General features: G+C 44.8%; 1 protein-coding gene across 3 annotated transcripts in view; it reads right to left on the reverse strand.

Moving 5' to 3' along the window:
- CLSTN2 (calsyntenin 2) overlaps positions 1 to 24,669 on the reverse strand; it is an 828,679-nt gene that overhangs the window by 72,096 nt on the left and 731,914 nt on the right. For all 3 annotated transcript variants that reach the window (XM_075861435.1, XM_075861434.1, XM_075861436.1), the window contains exon 9: positions 435 to 597. In XM_075861435.1, the coding sequence (XP_075717550.1) occupies positions 435 to 597 (163 nt within the window). The remainder of the gene's footprint in view (positions 1 to 434; positions 598 to 24,669) is intronic.

Consider the following 24,669-nt stretch of genomic DNA (forward strand, 5'->3'; position numbering starts at 1 on the left):
CTAGACTTTTGTGAGGGGGTTAAGTTGAGAAGAACAGGAATGTTCCTAAGATTCCTTATTCCAGTTAGTAGAGGTTCAAACTTCACTAAACAGCGTAACAGAAGCCAAAGAAAACATTTTCTGTACCTCTGTCTTTCTGTTAATCTAATAACATACAACCACTGTCTGCTTTTGTATTTCATATGGTTGTACTACAGCACAGAGTATCTCTTACTTTGGCAGCAAAAAAAAGTATGATCCAGAACTTTATGAAGAAATCTCAGGACTTTATTTTATAAACGTTAAAAATCCAAACTGCACATAAAGACAAAACACCAGTACACTAGTCCTGAGATTTCTTCATGCCTGGGCCAGGGCGAATTCCGTGCACTGGATCACTGAAAATGCTGGACACCGGTGAGCTGGAAAAATCTTTTCATTTTACTATCCCTTACCTTGCCAACAAGCACCGACTGTAAGCTGCATGGCAATGTGTGAGGGATGGATTGGCCAATCATTGGTTACCAGGTATGGCTCATACGTTCCTCCATCCATGTACAGATTCACCACTGGGAAGTCTATGTTTATCACATAGTAGTGCCATTCTTTGTCACAGATCTGAAAAATATATAAAATTTCAAATAGCGATCAGCATTAGTTAAATTATGTTTTTTATTACAATCAGTTGAACATGAACTCTGAATTTATCAACAATATTATACAAACATGCATGTTCAATAACATCTCACACACTTTCTATTAGTGTCGGGCTCCAGACAGCTTTTTTTTTTTTTTTTTAAGAAAAATACATTTTACTGTTTAACATCCTGCAGAATTTTCCAATAATAGTGTAAAAATTCAGTTAGATACAGTTGAAACACTCTTGTAACATTTAACCAACAAAGCTAAGCTACGTTTATTGTCACCTTCTTGAGATATTCCACATCCTAAATGTCTGCGTCCCCAAATCTATCTATATCCTGTCCTAATGGTCCTCCTTTTTTCATGTAATTCCACGCGGAACGCCTTTTGATCCCTATAATATCATCCTACTTGTGGGTGCAGGCTAACTCTACCCTACATTCTACATTTTGTTCTCTCTCTACATGCAAGCGCATCAGACTTTTACAATATTCTGTGTGCGCATGCTCTTTTCATCTTTTATTGAGTAAGGACTGTAGATGCACGGACTTACATCTAATTTGTCAAGCAAGATCACTCTACCATTTGAATGGAAGTAAGGGCACCAATAGGCTAAAAGCACTGTCAATCAACCTAATGTGATGTACGAACGGATTATAACTGTCTGGCTCAATTTCAGGCAATCCCTTCTAGGACGTAGGCGCAGTTTATAAATACTCCGTGTTTACTTAGAACTGTCATTAGCAAAGATACCCCTGAAGACGCCATTGAGTCGTCGAGACATGTCGGGGGAACTCTTAGTAAATTTTGATTAGCGATAATCTCCTGAGCAATTCATGTGTATGGTGTGATCTGTAGTCACTACTGTCTACTCAATATAGCTGGTTGAAAGCTTAGGATAGAAGATCATGTTTTTAAAGAGTTTTGAAATAATTTATTTAGGGCTTAGTGATAAGTTATGTTTTAGTTTAGTGAAGTGAAACCTTACTATGCTCAACGTGGTGTCAGCTGTGATGCTCCTGTAAGAAAGCAAGTTAAATTAAGAGTTTTGGACCAACAGATGATATATGTTTATATGCACCATTTCCCTGCTGTTACAAAAGATTTTTGCGCTATGCATCTACATTTTATGGTATCAGAAGATGGCATTTCTAGACTTTTTTAGGAGGCGTACAGAATTAGAAATATTTGCTTTGATTTCAATAAACAAATGTCTCCACACTAATTATCAAAACCAATTGTTCCTGGAATCCTTGGATCTTAAGAGTCCAAATATGTCACCACAATTCTAGCACTGATCAAACTTGGTACCAGCTTAGAATCATATCACTATACCAATATGGAGACCAACCAAAAGCCCCCTCTTCATCATAAATTAATCTAATGGATGTGTCATATATCATATATGGGGGGAGGGCCTATATAAGCCCAATACTACATGATATCACTGGTGATGACTCATTGAATCGCAATAATAACCTAAAAATCCCACACTAATATTATAAAACATATACATTTTATTGACTACAAATACATAAAAACGCATGTGATAAATAGAAGCCTGACAGCTACAATTGTGGACAAATATGATCAAGTATAATTGTGTTCAAATAATATATAGTATATCAAAGGGTAAATATACATTCTGAGGGGAGATATAACAGTATCCTTAGATCTGCAATGGACTGACCACCTGGCTGTTATCCAGCAAAGATATAGATGTAATAATCATATAAGCATAGTAGCAATTTGCACAAACAAGGATACATATACACCGTGTTCCAAATTATTATGCAAATGTTATTTTTCGCTGATTTTCCTAAATAGTCGATGCAAATGACAGTCAGTATAATCTTCAAGCCATCAACCGTTGGAGTATAATGCAAATTTTATTGTACATATCTCCAAATGATAACAGATTTTTTTTAGAAGTAAAAAACTCAAAATGCACTGTTTCAAATTATTATGCACAACAGAGATCAAAACATTTTAAAGGTTGTAAAGAGAACTAAAATGGTAATTTGTTGAATTTGCAGCATCAGGAGGTCATATTTACAGAAATCAAAAGCTCTTTCAATCAAAAAAAACTTAAAAGGCCAAGTTACATGTCAAAGAGGCTCTGTCACCACATTATAAGGAGTAAGGCATGTCAAAGTTGATATCGGCGATGTATGTCTTGGCCACCTTTTGATCCCCCCTGTTACCACTGATGCTTTATGCATCTTTTCCATTGGCTGCGTGGTTACTATGGAGCCGCCCTCTGTTGGGGCGTGTGTCTCTACACGCCTTACTCCTTCATTGGACGGCCCGATACTACGCTACGCCTTGTGGGCGGGGCTTTTGTTGTTAAAACTTCAGAGTTTCCCCGGCGCGCGTCAGACTGCTATCAGTGTCTCGTATGCGCCGTTACACTAAATGAACAGCTGAATATCAGCTGATAGGCACTTTCTGAACTCTTTGTTAATAATTCAGGCAACTCATACCCCTGAGGACGCTCCCATACCTGGTGCAGAAATGCGTTGGGAAGTGTGCCTGTTAACTAATCTGTGGCAAACAGATCTTATCAATATTTGCCAAGCACTCCTAGATGGTTTATGTGACAATTCACATTAGACATCTCAGGCACTTATGAATGAGTGCGTTCTGATTGTCTTTTTTTCACATTCTACCTAGTGTGCGTTCCTGATCTGGTTGCCAACGCCTGTACCTGGATCTTTTGGCACCCAGTGCCCCACTCATTTTAATAATTTCGACATTAAACAATTATTTTAAACGTTTATACAGGCAGAATATTTAAATCTCACAGAAAAGAGTCAGAAGTGTCAGGATTCTGAGTACACATGACGTCCAGGCTGGATGGTCATGTGTATTCATTATCAGGACACTGTAGTAATGTTAGGGTTTGTGTATGAGGCTGCACATAGCGATATATCTATATCGCTAGTGCAGTGTAAATGAATGGAGAGGAGTGCATGATGCCGATTGGTCAGCGTCATGCACTCCTCTGTACAACGCCCACTTGGTCGAAAGTAAAAGTACGCCCACTTGGGCATTAAGAAAGCTCATTAGCATAAAGCAAAATCGCTCCTAACTGTAATGGCCGGAAGGAGGTGAAGGGAAAGTGAGCCCTAATCTACCCACCGCCCTGTCCCTGCCTACTTGCAACGACCCGCCCTAGGCGACGAGGTACAACTGGGCGGCGGTCCCTACGCTGTCTAAGTGCACAGGAAAACAAACAGGGAACATGCAAGGGAAGGGGCAGTAGCCACGGAACGCCACGAGGAAACGGAGCGGCGAACGGACAGTCAGGACCAGGACGAAGTGAGTACACCCAAGCGGGCAAGGAGACAGAAGCAAGCCAGGGGCAAAGCAAGGCAGGTCAAGCAGAACTGCAGCAAGGCAGAAGCACGGCAGAAGCAGGCTGGAGCAAGCAGCAGTGGGGCGAGGAATCCAAAAGAATTACAAGCACTGAGGGAGAGAACAGGGCAGGTAATAAAGGACAGGGGGCGGAGCTAACTCCGACAGACCAGGCCGCGATAGGCTCTCCCACTCCTGAGCCTGCCACCCTGGTTGGTGGGAGATGGTGTCAGTCGAACAGGTCTGGCCTCAGGTGTGGATTGATTAATCCCAGGAGTATACCTAGATGAAGTACCTGGCAGATCCCTAACAGTACTCCCCCTTTTATGAGGGGCCACCGGACCCTTACTAAGGGGACCCGGTTTAGTGGGGAAGAGAAGGTGGAACCTCCTGATCAATACCCCAGCGTGAACATCACGGGCAGGTACCCAAGTCCTCTCCTCCGGCCCGTATCCTCTCCAATGGACCAGGTACTGGAGGGAGCCCTGGACCATCCTACTGTCCATAATCTTGGCCACCTCGAATTCCACCCCCTCAGGGGTGAGAACGGGAACAGGAGGTATCCTCGAGGGGGACCAGGACGGGGAGCAGCGTTTAAGGAGGGAGGCATGGAAGACGTCATGTATGCGAAATGATGGGGGGAGCTCCAGACGGAAGGATACAGGGTTGAGGACTTCAATGATCTTATAAGGTCCAATAAATCGGGGAGCAAACTTCCTGGACGGGACCTTAAGGCGCAAGTTCCTGGACGACAACCAGACCAAATCCCCGACGACAAACCGGGGGTTAGCAGAACGTCTACTATCCGCCTGAATCTTTTGTGCGCTCTGGGACGCCTCTAGGTTCTTCTGAACCTGGGCCCAGACAGTGCACAGTTCCCGATGAACATCCTCTACCTCAGGATTATTGGAACAACCAGGGGAGACGGAGGAGAATCTTGGGTTAAACCCGAAATTACAGAAAAACGGGGAGACCCCTGACGAGTTACTGACCCGGTTATTCAAGGAAAATTCAGCAAGGGGAAGGAATGAGACCCAATCGAATTGACAGTCAGAGATGAAACATCTTAAATATTGTTCCAGGGATTGGTTGGTCCTTTCCGTTTGGCCATTAGTTTCGGGATGGAAGGCGGAGGAGAAGGACAGATCAATCTCCAACTTTTTACAAAAAGCTCTCCAAAATAAGGAAACAAATTGTACCCCTCTGTCAGAAACAATATTGACTGGGGCCCCATGGAGACGCAGGATGTGTTTCACAAACAAAGAAGCTAACGTCTTGGCGTTAGGTAGCTTCTTAAGGGGCACAAAGTGGCACATCTTGCTGAAGCGGTCGACTACCACCCACACCACCGACTTGCCCTGAGATGGAGGCAAATCGGTGATAAAATCCATGGAGATATGGGTCCAAGGTCTCTGAGGAATGGGCAAGGAACGTAGTAGGCCCGCAGGTCGGGACCTAGGGGTTTTGGACCTAGCGCAAACCTCACAAGCGGCGACGTAAGCCCTAACGTCTTTAGGCAACCCAGGCCACCAATAGTTTCTGGTAATGAGGTGTTTGGTGCCCAAGATGCCAGGATGACCAGATAGAGCGGAGTCATGGTTTTCCCTGAGTACCCTCAGCCGGTATTGCAGGGGAACAAACAGTTTGTCCCCAGGGACGTTCCCGGGAGCTGCACCCTGATCAGCCGCGATATCAGAAGCTAAATCAGAATCCGTGGCAGAGACGATTATACCAGGGGGTAAAATACAAGCAGGATCCTTCTCAGAAGGAGGATTGGCCATGAAACTACGTGACAGAGCATCAGCCTTAATATTCTTGGACCCAGCCCTATAGGTAACCAAGAAATTAAATCTGGTAAAGAATAGTGCCCACCGAGCTTGTCTAGGATTAAGCCTCCGGGCCGATTCTAGGAAAACCAGATTCTTGTGATCCGTAAGGACCGTTACCTGGTGTCTGGCCCCCTCCAGGAAGTGCCGCCACTCCTCAAAAGCCCATTTAATGGCTAGAAGTTCGCGGTTGCCAATATCATAGTTACTCTCCGTGGGCGAAAACTTCCTAGAGAAGTAAGCACAGGGGCGGAGATGGGTGAGGGAGCTGGTACCCTGGGACAAGACGGCCCCCACCTCGGAAGCGTCAACCTCCACAATAAATGGCTCCTCTTGGTTGGGCTGAATCAGCACGGGGGCCGAGATAAAGCACTTCTTGAGGGTCTCAAAGGCCTGGACGGCCTCAGGGGGCCAATGGAGGACATCAGCACCCTTGCGGGTAAGGTCCGTAAGAGGCTTAGCGACGACCGAGAAGTTGCCAATAAATCTCCTGTAATAGTTGGCGAACCCTAAAAAACACTGTAACGCCTTAAGGGAGGCAGGTTGGACCCATTCCGCCACAGCCTGAACCTTGGCAGGGTCCATGCGGAATTCACGAGGAGTGAGGATTTGCCCTAAAAATGGTATCTCCTGTACCCCAAAGACACATTTTTCAGTCTTAGCAAACAGATTATTCTCCCGAAGGACCTGGAGCACCTTCCTGACATGCTCCACGTGGGAGGACCAGTCCTTGGAAAACACCAGTATGTCATCAAGGTACACAACAAGAAAATTACCCAGGTACTCTCTCAGGATTTCATTAATAAAATTCTGGAAGACAGCAGGGGCATTACACAACCCAAAGGGCATGACCAGGTATTCGAAATGACCCTCGGGTGTGTTGAACGCAGTTTTCCACTCATCCCCCTCTTTGATGCGGATAAGGTTATATGCCCCCCGTAGATCGAACTTAGAAAACCATTGGGCTCCCTGAACCTGATTAAAAAGATCCGGAATCAAAGGAAGTGGGTACTGGTTCCTTACGGTGACCTTATTCAGGTTACGATAATCAATGCACGGCCTAAGACCACCATCCTTCTTCCCCACGAAGAAGAAGCCAGCACCTACAGGAGAAGTCGAGCGGCGAATGAAACCCTTGGCCAGGCATTCTTGGATATACACCCTCATGGCTTCACGTTCAGGACATGAAAGATTAAATATCCTACCCTTAGGAAGCTTGGCACCAGGCACCAAATCGATAGCGCAATCGTAATCTCTATGGGGGGGCAACACCTCGGAGGCCTCCTTAGAAAACACATCGGCGAAGTCCTGAACAAACTCAGGAAGCGTGTTTACCTCCTCCCGGGGAGAAATAGAGTTAACAGAAAGACATGACATAAGACATTCATTACCCCATTTGGTGAGATCCCCAGTATTCCAATCAAACGTGGGATTATGCAACTGCAACCAGGGAAGGCCTAAAACCAGATCAGACGATAATCCCTGCATCACCAGTACAGAGCACTGCTCCAAATGCATGGAGCCCACAAGGAGTTCAAAAACAGGAGTATGCTGAGTAAAATAACCATTAGCAAGGGGAGTTGAGTCGATTCCTACTACAGGGATAGGATAAGGTAAATCAATACAAGGCATCTTTAGAGACATAGCAAATTCCGCAGACATGATATTAGCAGATGACCCTGAATCCACGAAAGCACTGCCCGTGGCAGCCCGGCCAGCAAACGAGACCTGAAAGGGAAGCAAAATTTTATTGCGTTTTACATTAACGGGAAATACCTGTGCGCCCAAGTGACCTCCCCGATGATCACTTAGGCGCGGAAGTTTTCCGGCTTCTTATTCTTGCGCCTGGGACAGGTGTTCAGTAGATGCTTGTCGTCCCCACAGTAGAAGCAGAGACCATTCATTCTGCGAAACTCCCTACGTTGTCGAGGGGACATGGAGGCCCCGAGTTGCATAGGTACCTCCGAGTCCTCCGTGGAGGGGCGAGGAGACGGGACCTCGGGGGGGATCGCAGAAAAGTCAGAGGGGAGCACACTGAAGCGTTCTAGCTGACGTTCCCTGAGACGTCGGTCAAGTCGTACTGCTAGGGCCATAACCTGGTCAAGGGAGTCAGACGAGGGGTAGCTAACCAGCAGATCCTTCAGGGCGTCAGATAATCCTAACCTAAACTGGCACCTCAACAATATTATACAAACATGCATGTTCAATAACATCTCACACACTTTCTATTAGTGTCGGGCTCCAGACAGCTTTTTTTTTTTTTTTTTAAGAAAAATACATTTTACTGTTTAACATCCTGCAGAATTTTCCAATAATAGTGTAAAAATTCAGTTAGATACAGTTGAAACACTCTTGTAACATTTAACCAACAAAGCTAAGCTACGTTTATTGTCACCTTCTTGAGATATTCCACATCCTAAATGTCTGCGTCCCCAAATCTATCTATATCCTGTCCTAATGGTCCTCCTTTTTTCATGTAATTCCACGCGGAACGCCTTTTGATCCCTATAATATCATCCTACTTGTGGGTGCAGGCTAACTCTACCCTACATTCTACATTTTGTTCTCTCTCTACATGCAAGCGCATCAGACTTTTACAATATTCTGTGTGCGCATGCTCTTTTCATCTTTTATTGAGTAAGGACTGTAGATGCACGGACTTACATCTAATTTGTCAAGCAAGATCACTCTACCATTTGAATGGAAGTAAGGGCACCAATAGGCTAAAAGCACTGTCAATCAACCTAATGTGATGTACGAACGGATTATAACTGTCTGGCTCAATTTCAGGCAATCCCTTCTAGGACGTAGGCGCAGTTTATAAATACTCCGTGTTTACTTAGAACTGTCATTAGCAAAGATACCCCTGAAGACGCCATTGAGTCGTCGAGACATGTCGGGGGAACTCTTAGTAAATTTTGATTAGCGATAATCTCCTGAGCAATTCATGTGTATGGTGTGATCTGTAGTCACTACTGTCTACTCAATATAGCTGGTTGAAAGCTTAGGATAGAAGATCATGTTTTTAAAGAGTTTTGAAATAATTTATTTAGGGCTTAGTGATAAGTTATGTTTTAGTTTAGTGAAGTGAAACCTTACTATGCTCAACGTGGTGTCAGCTGTGATGCTCCTGTAAGAAAGCAAGTTAAATTAAGAGTTTTGGACCAACAGATGATATATGTTTATATGCACCATTTCCCTGCTGTTACAAAAGATTTTTGCGCTATGCATCTACATTTTATGGTATCAGAAGATGGCATTTCTAGACTTTTTTAGGAGGCGTACAGAATTAGAAATATTTGCTTTGATTTCAATAAACAAATGTCTCCACACTAATTATCAAAACCAATTGTTCCTGGAATCCTTGGATCTTAAGAGTCCAAATATGTCACCACAATTGTAGCACTGATCAAACTTGGTACCAGCTTAGAATCATATCACTATACCAATATGGAGACCAACCAAAAGCCCCCTCTTCATCATAAATTAATCTAATGGATGTGTCATATATCATATATGGGGGGAGGGCCTATATAAGCCCAATACTACATGATATCACTGGTGATGACTCATTGAATCGCAATAATAACCTAAAAATCCCACACTAATATTATAAAACATATACATTTTATTGACTACAAATACATAAAAACGCATGTGATAAATAGAAGCCTGACAGCTACAATTGTGGACAAATATGATCAAGTATAATTGTGTTCAAATAATATATAGTATATCAAAGGGTAAATATACATTCTGAGGGGAGATATAACAGTATCCTTAGATCTGCAATGGACTGACCACCTGGCTGTTATCCAGCAAAGATATAGATGTAATAATCATATAAGCATAGTAGCAATTTGCACAAACAAGGATACACATACACCGTGTTCCAAATTATTATGCAAATGTTATTTTTCGCTGATTTTCCTAAATAGTCGATGCAAATGACAGTCAGTATAATCTTCAAGCCATCAACCGTTGGAGTATAATGCAAATTTTATTGTACATATCTCCAAATGATAACAGATTTTTTTTAGAAGTAAAAAACTCAAAATGCACTGTTTCAAATTATTATGCACAACAGAGATCAAAACATTTTAAAGGTTGTAAAGAGAACTAAAATGGTAATTTGTTGAATTTGCAGCATCAGGAGGTCATATTTACAGAAATCAAAAGCTCTTTCAATCAAAAAAAACTTAAAAGGCCAAGTTACATGTCAAAGAGGCTCTGTCACCACATTATAAGGAGTAAGGCATGTCAAAGTTGATATCGGCGATGTATGTCTTGGCCACCTTTTGATCCCCCCTGTTACCACTGATGCTTTATGCATCTTTTCCATTGGCTGCGTGGTTACTATGGAGCCGCCCTCTGTTGGGGCGTGTGTCTCTACACGCCTTACTCCTTCATTGGACGGCCCGATACTACGCTACGCCTTGTGGGCGGGGCTTTTGTTGTTAAAACTTCAGAGTTTCCCCGGCGCGCGTCAGACTGCTATCAGTGTCTCGTATGCGCCGTTACACTAAATGAACAGCTGAATATCAGCTGATAGGCACTTTCTGAACTCTTTGTTAATAATTCAGGCAACTCATACCCCTGAGGACGCTCCCATACCTGGTGCAGAAATGCGTTGGGAAGTGTGCCTGTTAACTAATCTGTGGCAAACAGATCTTATCAATATTTGCCAAGCACTCCTAGATGGTTTATGTGACAATTCACATTAGACATCTCAGGCACTTATGAATGAGTGCGTTCTGATTGTCTTTTTTTCACATTCTACCTAGTGTGCGTTCCTGATCTGGTTGCCAACGCCTGTACCTGGATCTTTTGGCACCCAGTGCCCCACTCATTTTAATAATTTCGACATTAAACAATTATTTTAAACGTTTATACAGGCAGAATATTTAAATCTCACAGAAAAGAGTCAGAAGTGTCAGGATTCTGAGTACACATGACGTCCAGGCTGGATGGTCATGTGTATTCATTATCAGGACACTGTAGTAATGTTAGGGTTTGTGTATGAGGCTGCACATAGCGATATATCTATATCGCTAGTGCAGTGTAAATGAATGGAGAGGAGTGCATGATGCCGATTGGTCAGCGTCATGCACTCCTCTGTACAACGCCCACTTGGTCGAAAGTAAAAGTACGCCCACTTGGGCATTAAGAAAGCTCATTAGCATAAAGCAAAATCGCTCCTAACTGTAATGGCCGGAAGGAGGTGAAGGGAAAGTGAGCCCTAATCTACCCACCGCCCTGTCCCTGCCTACTTGCAACGACCCGCCCTAGGCGACGAGGTACAACTGGGCGGCGGTCCCTACGCTGTCTAAGTGCACAGGAAAACAAACAGGGAACATGCAAGGGAAGGGGCAGTAGCCACGGAACGCCACGAGGAAACGGAGCGGCGAACGGACAGTCAGGACCAGGACGAAGTGAGTACACCCAAGCGGGCAAGGAGACAGAAGCAAGCCAGGGGCAAAGCAAGGCAGGTCAAGCAGAACTGCAGCAAGGCAGAAGCACGGCAGAAGCAGGCTGGAGCAAGCAGCAGTGGGGCGAGGAATCCAAAAGAATTACAAGCACTGAGGGAGAGAACAGGGCAGGTAATAAAGGACAGGGGGCGGAGCTAACTCCGACAGACCAGGCCGCGATAGGCTCTCCCACTCCTGAGCCTGCCACCCTGGTTGGTGGGAGATGGTGTCAGTCGAACAGGTCTGGCCTCAGGTGTGGATTGATTAATCCCAGGAGTATACCTAGATGAAGTACCTGGCAGATCCCTAACAGTACTCCCCCTTTTATGAGGGGCCACCGGACCCTTACTAAGGGGACCCGGTTTAGTGGGGAAGAGAAGGTGGAACCTCCTGATCAATACCCCAGCGTGAACATCACGGGCAGGTACCCAAGTCCTCTCCTCCGGCCCGTATCCTCTCCAATGGACCAGGTACTGGAGGGAGCCCTGGACCATCCTACTGTCCATAATCTTGGCCACCTCGAATTCCACCCCCTCAGGGGTGAGAACGGGAACAGGAGGTATCCTCGAGGGGGACCAGGACGGGGAGCAGCGTTTAAGGAGGGAGGCATGGAAGACGTCATGTATGCGAAATGATGGGGGGAGCTCCAGACGGAAGGATACAGGGTTGAGGACTTCAATGATCTTATAAGGTCCAATAAATCGGGGAGCAAACTTCCTGGACGGGACCTTAAGGCGCAAGTTCCTGGACGACAACCAGACCAAATCCCCGACGACAAACCGGGGGTTAGCAGAACGTCTACTATCCGCCTGAATCTTTTGTGCGCTCTGGGACGCCTCTAGGTTCTTCTGAACCTGGGCCCAGACAGTGCACAGTTCCCGATGAACATCCTCTACCTCAGGATTATTGGAACAACTAGGGGAGACGGAGGAGAATCTTGGGTTAAACCCGAAATTACAGAAAAATGGGGAGACCCCTGACGAGTTACTGACCCGGTTATTCAAGGAAAATTCAGCAAGGGGAAGGAATGAGACCCAATCGAATTGACAGTCAGAGATGAAACATCTTAAATATTGTTCCAGGGATTGGTTGGTCCTTTCCGTTTGGCCATTAGTTTCGGGATGGAAGGCGGAGGAGAAGGACAGATCAATCTCCAACTTTTTACAAAAAGCTCTCCAAAATAAGGAAACAAATTGTACCCCTCTGTCAGAAACAATATTGACTGGGGCCCCATGGAGACGCAGGATGTGTTTCACAAACAAAGAAGCTAACGTCTTGGCGTTAGGTAGCTTCTTAAGGGGCACAAAGTGGCACATCTTGCTGAAGCGGTCGACTACCACCCACACCACCGACTTGCCCTGAGATGGAGGCAAATCGGTGATAAAATCCATGGAGATATGGGTCCAAGGTCTCTGAGGAATGGGCAAGGAACGTAGTAGGCCCGCAGGTCGGGACCTAGGGGTTTTGGACCTAGCGCAAACCTCACAAGCGGCGACGTAAGCCCTAACGTCTTTAGGCAACCCAGGCCACCAATAGTTTCTGGTAATGAGGTGTTTGGTGCCCAAGATGCCAGGATGACCAGATAGAGCGGAGTCATGGTTTTCCCTGAGTACCCTCAGCCGGTATTGCAGGGGAACAAACAGTTTGTCCCCAGGGACGTTCCCGGGAGCTGCACCCTGATCAGCCGCGATATCAGAAGCTAAATCAGAATCCGTGGCAGAGACGATTATACCAGGGGGTAAAATACAAGCAGGATCCTTCTCAGAAGGAGGATTGGCCATGAAACTACGTGACAGAGCATCAGCCTTAATATTCTTGGACCCAGCCCTATAGGTAACCAAGAAATTAAATCTGGTAAAGAATAGTGCCCACCGAGCTTGTCTAGGATTAAGCCTCCGGGCCGATTCTAGGAAAACCAGATTCTTGTGATCCGTAAGGACCGTTACCTGGTGTCTGGCCCCCTCCAGGAAGTGCCGCCACTCCTCAAAAGCCCATTTAATGGCTAGAAGTTCGCGGTTGCCAATATCATAGTTACTCTCCGTGGGCGAAAACTTCCTAGAGAAGTAAGCACAGGGGCGGAGATGGGTGAGGGAGCTGGTACCCTGGGACAAGACGGCCCCCACCTCGGAAGCGTCAACCTCCACAATAAATGGCTCCTCTTGGTTGGGCTGAATCAGCACGGGGGCCGAGATAAAGCACTTCTTGAGGGTCTCAAAGGCCTGGACGGCCTCAGGGGGCCAATGGAGGACATCAGCACCCTTGCGGGTAAGGTCCGTAAGAGGCTTAGCGACGACCGAGAAGTTGCCAATAAATCTCCTGTAATAGTTGGCGAACCCTAAAAAACACTGTAACGCCTTAAGGGAGGCAGGTTGGACCCATTCCGCCACAGCCTGAACCTTGGCAGGGTCCATGCGGAATTCACGAGGAGTGAGGATTTGCCCTAAAAATGGTATCTCCTGTACCCCAAAGACACATTTTTCAGTCTTAGCAAACAGATTATTCTCCCGAAGGACCTGGAGCACCTTCCTGACATGCTCCACGTGGGAGGACCAGTCCTTGGAAAACACCAGTATGTCATCAAGGTACACAACAAGAAAATTACCCAGGTACTCTCTCAGGATTTCATTAATAAAATTCTGGAAGACAGCAGGGGCATTACACAACCCAAAGGGCATGACCAGGTATTCGAAATGACCCTCGGGTGTGTTGAACGCAGTTTTCCACTCATCCCCCTCTTTGATGCGGATAAGGTTATATGCCCCCCGTAGATCGAACTTAGAAAACCATTGGGCTCCCTGAACCTGATTAAAAAGATCCGGAATCAAAGGAAGTGGGTACTGGTTCCTTACGGTGACCTTATTCAGGTTACGATAATCAATGCACGGCCTAAGACCACCATCCTTCTTCCCCACGAAGAAGAAGCCAGCACCTACAGGAGAAGTCGAGGGGCGAATGAAACCCTTGGCCAGGCATTCTTGGATATACACCCTCATGGCTTCACGTTCAGGACATGAAAGATTAAATATCCTACCCTTAGGAAGCTTGGCACCAGGCACCAAATCGATAGCGCAATCGTAATCTCTATGGGGGGGCAACACCTCGGAGGCCTCCTTAGAAAACACATCGGCGAAGTCCTGAACAAACTCAGGAAGCGTGTTTACCTCCTCCCGGGGAGAAATAGAGTTAACAGAAAGACATGACATAAGACATTCATTACCCCATTTGGTGAGATCCCCAGTATTCCAATCAAACGTGGGATTATGCAACTGCAACCAGGGAAGGCCTAAAACCAGATCAGACGATAATCCCTGCATCACCAGTACAGAGCACTGCTCCAAATGCATGGAGCCCACAAGGAGTTCAAAAACAGGAGTATGCTGAGTAAAATAACCATTAGCAAGGGGAGTTGAGTCGATTCCTACTACAGGGATAGGATAAGGTAAATCAATACAAGGCATCTTTAGAGACATAGCAAATTCCGCAGACATGATATTAGCAGATGACCCTGAATCCACGAAAGCACTGCCCGTGGCAGCCCGGCCAGCAAACGAGACCTGAAAGGGAAGCAAAATTTTATTGCGTTTTACATTAACGGGAAATACCTGTGCGCCCAAGTGACCTCCCCGATGATCACTTAGGCGCGGAAGTTTTCCGGCTTCTTATTCTTGCGCCTGGGACAGGTGTTCAGTAGATGCTTGTCGTCCCCACAGTAGAAGCAGAGACCATTCATTCTGCGAAACTCCCTACGTTGTCGAGGGGACATGGAGGCCCCGAGTTGCATAGGTACCTCCGAGTCCTCCGTGGAGGGGCGAGGAGACGGGACCTCGGGGGGGATCGCAGAAAAGTCAGAGGGGAGCACACTGAAGCGTTCTAGCTGACGTTCCCTGAGACGTCGGTCAAGTCGTACTGCTAGGGCCATAACCTGGTCAAGGGAGTCAGACGAGGGGTAGCTAACCAGCAGATCCTTCAGGGCGTCAGATAATCCTAACCTAAACTGGCACCTTAGGGCCGGATCGTTCCACTGAGAAGCTACGCACCACTTCCTAAAATCAGAACAGTATTCCTCAACCGGTCTCCTACCCTGACGTAAGGTCACCAGCTGACTCTCGGCTAAGGCAGTCCTGTCAGTCTCGTCGTAAATGAGTCCGAGGGCAGAGAAAAAACGATCAACAGAGGAAAGTTCAGGGGCGTCAGGAGCCAAGGAGAAGGCCCACTCTTGGGGCCCTTCCTGGAGTCGGGATATGATGATACCCACCCGCTGGTTCTCGGAACCTGAGGAGTGGGGCTTTAGGCGGAAATATAGTCTGCAACTCTCCCGGAAGGAGAGAAACGTCTTACGGTCCCCTGAGAACCGGTCAGGTAACTTGAGGTCGGGTTCTAGAGGTGAGGTGAGGGGTACTACTAAAGCAGCGTCACCCTGATTGACCCTTTGGGCCAGGGCCTGGACCTGTAGGGAGAGGCCCTGCATCTGCTGGGCCAGGGTCTCAAGGGGGTCCATGATAGCGTCAGCGTAGGAGAAATGGTAGACTAGGTAAGGGCTTGTAATTATGTAATGGCCGGAAGGAGGTGAAGGGAAAGTGAGCCCTAATCTACCCACCGCCCTGTCCCTGCCTACTTGCAACGACCCGCCCTAGGCGACGAGGTACAACTGGGCGGCGGTCCCTACGCTGTCTAAGTGCACAGGAAAACAAACAGGGAACATGCAAGGGAAGGGGCAGTAGCCACAGAACGCCACGAGGAAACGGAGCGGCGAATGGACAGTCAGGACCAGGATGAAGTGAGTACACCCAAGCGGGCAAGGAGACAGAAGCAAGCCAGGGGCAAAGCAAGGCAGGTCAAGCAGAACTGCAGCAAGGCAGAAGCACGGCAGAAGCAGGCTGGAGCAAGCAGCAGTGGGGCGAGGAATCCAAAAGAATTACAAGCACTGAGGGAGAGAACAGGGCAGGTAATAAAGGACAGGGGGCGGAGCTAACTCCGACAGACCAGGCCGCGATAGGCTCTCCCACTCCTGAGCCTGCCACCCTGGTTGGTGGGAGATGGTGTCAGTCGAACAGGTCTGGCCTCAGGTGTGGATTGATTAATCCCAGGAGTATACCTAGATGAAGTACCTGGCAGATCCCTAACACTAACATTGTGAAAAAAGATCGTTTTTTTAAATAAAAAGCATTACTGTCACCTACATTACAGCGCCGATCTCCTTATATAGGAGACAGGGCACTTATAATGTGGTGACAGAGTCTCTTTAACATAGGACCCCTTCTTTGATATCACCTTCACAATTCTTGCATCCATTGAATTTGTGAGTATTTGGACAGTTTCTGCTTGAATATCTTTGCAGGATGTCAAAATAGCCACCCAGAGCTTCTGTTTTGATGTGAACTGCCTCCCACCCTCATAGATATTTTGCTTGAGGATGCTCCAAAGGTTTTAAATAGGGTTGAGGTCAGGGGAACATGGGGGCCACACCATGAATTTCTCTCCTTTTATGCCCATAGCAGCCAATGACACTGAGGTATTCTTTGCAGCATGAGATGGTGAATTGTCATGCATGAAGATAATTTTGCCACGGAAGGCACGGTTCTTCTTTTTGTACCACGGAAGAAAGTGGTCAGTCACAAACTCTACGTACTTTGCAGAGGTCATTTTCACACCGTCAGGGACCCTAAAGGGGCCTACCAGCTCTCTCCCCATGATTCCAGCCCAAAACATGACTCCGCCACCTCCTTGCTGACGTCGCAGCCTTCTTGGGACATGGTGGCCATTCACCAACCATCCACTACTCCATCCATCTGGACCATCCAGGGTTGCACGGCACTCATCAGTAAACAACACAGTTTGAAAATTAGTCTTCATGTATTTCTGAGCCCACTGCAACCGTTTCTGCTTGTGAGCATTGTTTAGGGGTGGCCGAATAATAGCTTTATGCACACTTGCAAACCTCTGGAGGATCCTACCCCTTGAGGTTTACGAGACTCCAGAGGCACCAGCGGCTTCAAATACCTGTTTGCTGCTTTGCAATGGCATTTTAGCAGCTGCTCTCCTAATCCTATTAATTTGTCTAGCAGAAACCTTCCTTATTATGCCTTTATCTAAACGAACCCGTCTGTGCTCTGAATCAGCCACAAATCTTTTCACAGTACGATGATCACGCTTAAGTTTTCTTGAAATATCCAATGTTTTCATACCTTGTCCAAGGTATTGCACTATTTCATGCTTTTCGGCAGCAGAGAGATCCTTTTTCTTTCCCACATTGCTTGAAACCTGTGGCCTGCTTAATAATGTGGAACGTCCTTCTTAAGTAGTTTTCCTTTGATTGGGCACACCTGGCAAACTAATTATCACAGGTGTCTGAGATGGATTACAATGATCCAAAGAGCCCTAAGACACAATACCATCCATGAGTTTAATTGAAAAACTAATAATTAAATGTTTATGACACTTAAATCCAATGTGCATAATAATTTGGAACACGGTGTATAGTGGTTATGTCTGAATGGTAGCACCTTATCCAACCAAAAGTTCATATGTAATGATCATATATTCATAGAAATAGCTTACCCAAGCTGGAGTATGGTAATCGTGTATACATAGAAGCAGCTTACCCATGAGATAATAACTGTCTGTCTGGCGTCACACCCCGACAGCCTTCGTCTGGGGGTCAGCTAGTAGTTGACACCAGGTAAAGTACCTTACTACAGCCCCTTGTTTCCTGGGTCAAGACCTACAACAGGCCACTTGACACATCAGTCAACAATATATACCTGGAAGTTGTTTAGACACAATACACAACGATGCATTTTTAACATTAAATTGTTGAATTGGTTTGCTTGTAGCTCTAAGTCTTAGTGTTACTTGTGGTCTCACCAGTACCTGTTATACTTGCATGTTGCCCTTGAAGCAAAAAGATTCAGCACCTCTGCCATATAAAATATGTGACCTTTATTGACAAGTTTTCTTTGTTCAGTATAAATTAGGCATTACATATAACAATATAGTAATCAAATATCTACAATCAATGCAGTAATGAACATGCCATCGATTTTGAAATCCGGGTAGTGTTCATTATTCTGTGTGGATTGTTTTTTCCAGAGCATGCGAATGGGTCTTAAATGCCCCATTCACATACATATATTGGCAGCACAATGCCACCACCTAAACAACGACAAAATCCATAACTTGTGAAGATGGCCTAACGGAGTAGGGTAGTACAATATCTATGAAATTAAATAGCTATAAAATTTACCGATCAATTATTATACAATTTGATTCGGGTTTTTTTTATACAAATGTATTCTGCCTGTACATCTACTAGCTAGAAAGGTGCCAAATAAAGAAACATCCCTTGTATTTTTACTTGCAAGCACTAGAGGAAATATTGCAATGTTAAACCTTGAAAAAACTTTAGCCTCTATGTTATTGCAATAAATAGCTGTATGGAGAATAAGAAATAGTAAAATGCGACTATACATGTAAATATAATCAGCTCTGAGATGGGCAGTTAAAGAAAACAATGTCTCTGCACTTACTGAGTCCATTAATAATAGATGTTCAGTAAATGGGTAAAATGAAAATCCAATTAATAACAACTAAACAGACAAATTGATTGGGCGGCTAATATTACAGAGGAGGAAAACACGTAAAGCCCAAATCACCATTATTAAAAATAAGGTCGCATATCCTTCTTCAGCGTGTAGAGACTCAGCATTATCAGATGGATATGTAATGCATCTCAAAAGACGAATAAAAATATGCACTGAACAAATCCCTACGAATATTTTTTTATGCTTTTAAAATATAGTATATAGAGTCCATTATAGTCAGTATCACTTATGTATGTTGCCTCAAGATAAAAAAAAAAACCCTCTTGAATACTTCCCAGCATATTCTAGACTAGTGTACATAATCCTATAGAAGTCGAGCAGTGTTTGGCTGTACAGGCTTCACTGTAGGTTCTTTTGTAGTTTAGTTTGACAACTCGTACTAGTTACAGAGTAAAATGCTTTCATTTCAATAAGAACATATCAGCGTTTTCTGAAGGCAAAAAACACAGTGAAAAAACTTCTGAACGGCACCAACTATTTTGAACATTTTCAGATTTCAGAACTTTCAGTGAACAGACTGCTTACTGAAAAAAGAAAATAAATATCTTTCATACAAGAAACTGCATAAATCATTTCCTCAAAAATATGAAGTTAACAGTTTTTATGTGATAGTCTCTGTACTAAACTTGCTCAGTGGAATTTTTTTGGCAAATGATAGTACATAATTTAAGAACTTTTTTTTGCTATTATGCTCACGTAACAGGCTGTTAACAAATAAAGTAAAAGCAAATCACAAATACACAATCTGTACCAATGATAACACCTTAAAGGGGTATTCTGATTAAAAAAAATTATGTGGGCACTGATTGTAAATTCCCTTCCACATCAAATTTTTATTTTTATTTAACTTCCGATTTTGAAAGTGCCTCGTACTCGGCTCCCCTTGCTCGTCACATGACCTGTGACCAGGGCCGGCCTTAGGATAGATGGTGCTCCGTGCAAAATTATCTTTTGGTGCCCCACCCCATCATAAAAAAATGCCCCATAAAAAGTATAATGCCCCCCCACAGTATAATTCCCTAGATAGTGCCCCCACACAGTATAATGCCCCTTTAGAGCCCCCCATACAGTATAATAATATTTAATAATATAATATATTATAACCCCTTCAAGGACACAGTATTTTGTCCTCTAATTGTGCCCACACAGTATATTTCCCCCTGTAGTGCCCCTACACAGTATAATGTCCACTTAGATGCCACCACACAGTATAATGCCCCCCTCCCCTGGGTGCCACACACAGCCCCCCCTTGTAGCTAGTGCCCAATATAGATTCTGCCATACAGCCTCCCTGTAGACAAAGCCATAATCCCCCATCACCTCCTTATAGATAGTGCCATAATCCCCCACTTCCTCCTTGTAGACAGTGGCACACATCCCCCCACCTCCCCTTGTAGATCGTGCCATACAGCCAACCACGAAAAGACTAATGTGCCTGAGGCACAAAGAAACCCAAATTTCCAACTACTAAAAAAAAACAAAAAATTAGGATGAAATAACTTTATTAACATGAATGCAAAAATCAACGACAGACTCAAATCACATAAAATTAAAAATAGCCTAGCAATATATAACAATTGCAATTGTATTGCTAGAGTATTAGAATAGATACATTCAGTGTGTAATAGCAAATGTATGTTAGTCATCGGCTGCAGTACGCTGAGCAGACAACTGGAGCTCATTCAAGATACATTTATAATAGCTGGGCAGACATTGAGATTAAAAGGAACGAGATAGCCCCCCCGACATGTTTCGCTACAACGTAGCATCCTCAGGGTTATATTGGGGCTAAAGGCCACGCACTCGAACAAACACTTCCTTTAAAACCTCGGAACATGACGTCAGTATGTGTGTCCGCTTCAGGGACCAAAAGAATTGTTTAGGAGGGACAGGCCAATCACAAAGGTCAAAGAGACCCGCCAATCATATGGACGCGGTTCCGCACGCGCACCAGGATAGAACGACTATTGCAGTTAAACAAATGTCAGTCACCGAAAGTTTTAGGACTGCGCATGTCTCAATATATATCGTGGACAAGAGGAACAGGTAAGTAACAGAATAATACAGAGAAGTACTGAATATGAAGACATGAGGGATCTAATTCCCAATATAAATAGAATATAATGTACAGCACATGCTAACATATAAAGAAGAAGGACGTAAATCTACCTATAATAGGGGGGTGATGTAACCAAATAGGTATTAATTTACTAACCAGGGGTTAACGTTAATTAAATGTCACATTAAAGGAAATAAAGGAAGAAAAAAGACCAGAATTGAAATCATGGATGGAAGTGATATAAAAATCAGAAGATTATAAATGATAACATGTATATATACCAGTATAAACCAATAAAGAAAAAGGGGGGGATATATAATTGTGTCTAAATGAATATAAATTAGCTATAGTATAGGACACAAAAGTAAACCCCTCATTGAGGCCATTAGGCCTAAGGAAGTAAAGCCTGTGGATCCATCGGGCTTCCTCCTGTAGCAGTTTTTTTGTCTAGATCCCCCCCCCTTAATTTCAATTGGGTAATACCCCAGAATTGGAGAGTACTGGTGTTACCATTATGCATGCACCTGACGTGTTTGGATAGAGGAGTGTCCTCTTTGGTATTGATGGTGCTAATATGTTTTGAGATCCTCCTCCTCAATTGTTGCACCGTTTTTCCCACATATAGTTTAGGGCACGGACACCTAACAGCATAAACAACACCACTGCTCTGGCAGTTAATGAATTGTCTGGTAAAAGATTTGCATCATAGGGATTACATGTAGGGACAGAAAGAGCACCAACCACATGGGTGAGACCCATATATCGGAGGTGGTAGCCAAGTGTTACGAGGGATAGCAGGTTTGGAGTAATGGCTGCGTACCAAGACATCACGAAGATTACGACCTCTTCGATATGTGACATTGGGTCTAGTAGAAATGACCAAACTCAAATCTGGGTCTGCTTGTAAGATAGGCCTGTGCTTCTGTAGGATGTTATAGACTTTTGAGGAACAGCCAACCACCTCCCCATGTAGACAGTGCCATACAGCCCCCACCTCCCCCTTGTAGACGGTGCCATACAGCCACCACCTCCCGCTTGTAGACAGTACCCTCAAAAAAAAAAATAATTACTCACCTAGGCACCATTCCCACGTCGAACTGAGCTGCTCCACGGCGGGATCCTTACGTAGGCTGGTGTGATCCTGTAGCCTAGTGCAGTGTTTCCTAACCTTTTCGGACTCAAGGCACCCCATGAAAAAAAAAATCCTCGGCATCCCTACCAAAAATAGTTTTGAGAAAACCAGAAAACGGCTTAAAACAAGCACTTCACTCTTAGGGTGTGTTCACACAGCGTTATTTTGTAAGGCAGACAAAATGTGTCTCAAAATTCCTTTAGCGTTATTTGACGTTTTTTTTTATTTTTTTTTATTTTTTTATGCTTTTGCAGCTAATGCAAAAAAGCATCGAACGAGCGACGCAGTATTTTCTGCCTCCTATTAATTTCAATTGGATGTTAGAGGTGGAAACCACTTTAGTAAAATTACCATCAGCCCGCCACTCACAGTAAAATGACCATCAGCCCGCTACTCACAGTAAAACTACCATCAGCCCCCACTCACAGTAAAATGACCATCAGCCCGCCACTCACAGTAAAATGACCATCAGCCCGCTACTCACAGTAAAATTACCATCAGCCCCCACTCACAGTAAAATGACAATCAGCCCGCCACTCACAGTAAAATGACCATCAGGTCGCCACTCTCACTGAAATGGCCATCAGCCCGCCACTCACAGATTCCCCCTGTAGATAGTGCCACACAGCCCCTTTGTAGGTAGTCCCACACAGCCCCCCTCTAGATAGCACCCCCCCTTCCTGTAGATAGCGCCACTGTAGCTCCCTAAAGGAGCGGAATCCCCTTGTGGCCGTGGATTCCGCTCCTGGACTGAGCGCTTGTTGTCTCTGTCCATATATGGGAGCTACAGTGGCACTAGTAGATAGCAGTGCAGGGAGATACCTACCTGCTCTGCTATAGTATTTAATGGTATCTGTGTCCTAAGGACGCAGATACTATTGAATGTGGCGTCGCTACCGCTGTAGCAGCCGCAGCGGCTGCTACCGGCGCCGCCGGCCATGGAGTGGCCCGTCCTGATGGATGGCACAGGTGCCCTCATGCCCAGTGTCACCGCTAGCAACTGTGACTGAGAGAAGTGCCCAGGCGGAAAGGCAGCTACTGAGTCGCCTGGTCTGGGCGCTTCTGAAACAAGCAGGGGAAGGGAGCCAGCGCAGCACCCCTTCCACCTGCTGGAGTGATGCGCCCTGTGCAATAACACAGGTCGCTCACCCCTAAGGCCGGCCCGGCCTGTGACATTACGTTTTCTACATCCTCTAGTGACGTGCTGTAAACCAATCACATGGGTTTGGAGCCTATAGTACTTGCCTAGTTTACGCACTAGTGACGTTATGTTTTGGGGGCATCTAATTTCACAGTGGGGAACCACTGTGCACTCCACACTGTATTCTCTATGTAACTCTTGATGTTGGGCGGTAACAAGCGGGAGGAGTCTAGAGCATGCAAGGCATGCTGGGAAATGTAGTCTCAACAGAAAGCTGAGTAAACAGACACGTGCGAGAAGCCATGTCAACAAACGGCGTGCAACGTGAGAAACGGTAAGTTGTGATTTTTTGAGGGAGGAATAATCTCAGTAGGTTGTCTACAGTTAGGGAAATATATTTTTTATGGTTGGGATCTTGTAAAACCCCTTTATGAACCGAGAGAATATTTGTCGCTTTTGTCTTCTTGACTTCAGTCAACCATAACCACCTTATTTTTAGAACCATGTAGCTAATTGAGGTATTTTCTACAGGATGAGTTGTACATGATATTCTAGGCATCGTTTTGGGCTACACATATACTATACCTGTATAAGAAATCTTGCCATTGTTTCTTTTTCTTTTTATATATGCCATTCACTTTAATTAAGACAGTAACTTTTTTATCGTCAGTCTCATCAACCAGATTGCCAGGGCTTGTGTGTACCTAACAAAGGTAGTTCCCTTACTTTGTCGTCACTGTGATTAATATTGATTGCAGTACTTAAAGGGTTAAATGACCAGGATCTGAGTTTTCTCTTACTGAGGAAGAGCAGTTGTCACAGCCACCCTCTCGCTGATGATACCATGGGCACAGTCGCTGTTCCTGTGCAATCACCATAATGTACATGTCTGTGCGGGAACTAACATGATGATGACATGCATGTACATCGTTTTGTGGGAAGGGGTTAATAGTTTCATAAAGTATAGATTCTTGCTCTCTTATTAATGTTGTTATAAGCTCGTATAACTATTATTCACAGTTGTAAACTGCTATGGGGTAGTCCAGTGTAGTAAGCTAGAGCTTTAGCAGTAGCATGAATGTACTATGTGTCCCTGGTATATACATTGTAATAAATTCAGCAGGATGAATTCACAGAGGTCCTGCAGGGTCTCAAAAGATCGGGGGCACAGGCCCTCAGTGATGCAATTATCAAGGATGTTTTTCTGCCAAAGGGAATAAAAGGAATAACTCCCAAAAGAGAGAACAATCTTCTTTTTGAAAGTTTTCTCCTTTTCTCTATGGATGTCTTTTTAGTTTAGGTTATTAAAGCAGAATTGAAATTGAACCCCACTGACCCTAGTGTAAGAAGAAAATAGAGCAGCATATATAAGAGCAATTTAATGGTGCAAATCTCACCGAGGGACTAGTCTAATCCAACCATCCCTCCATAACACAATGTATATGAAAATAGGAGCAGCATTCG

Source organism: Rhinoderma darwinii, chromosome 4 (assembly GCF_050947455.1).
Source record: "Rhinoderma darwinii isolate aRhiDar2 chromosome 4, aRhiDar2.hap1, whole genome shotgun sequence".
NCBI lineage: Eukaryota > Metazoa > Chordata > Amphibia > Anura > Rhinodermatidae > Rhinoderma > Rhinoderma darwinii.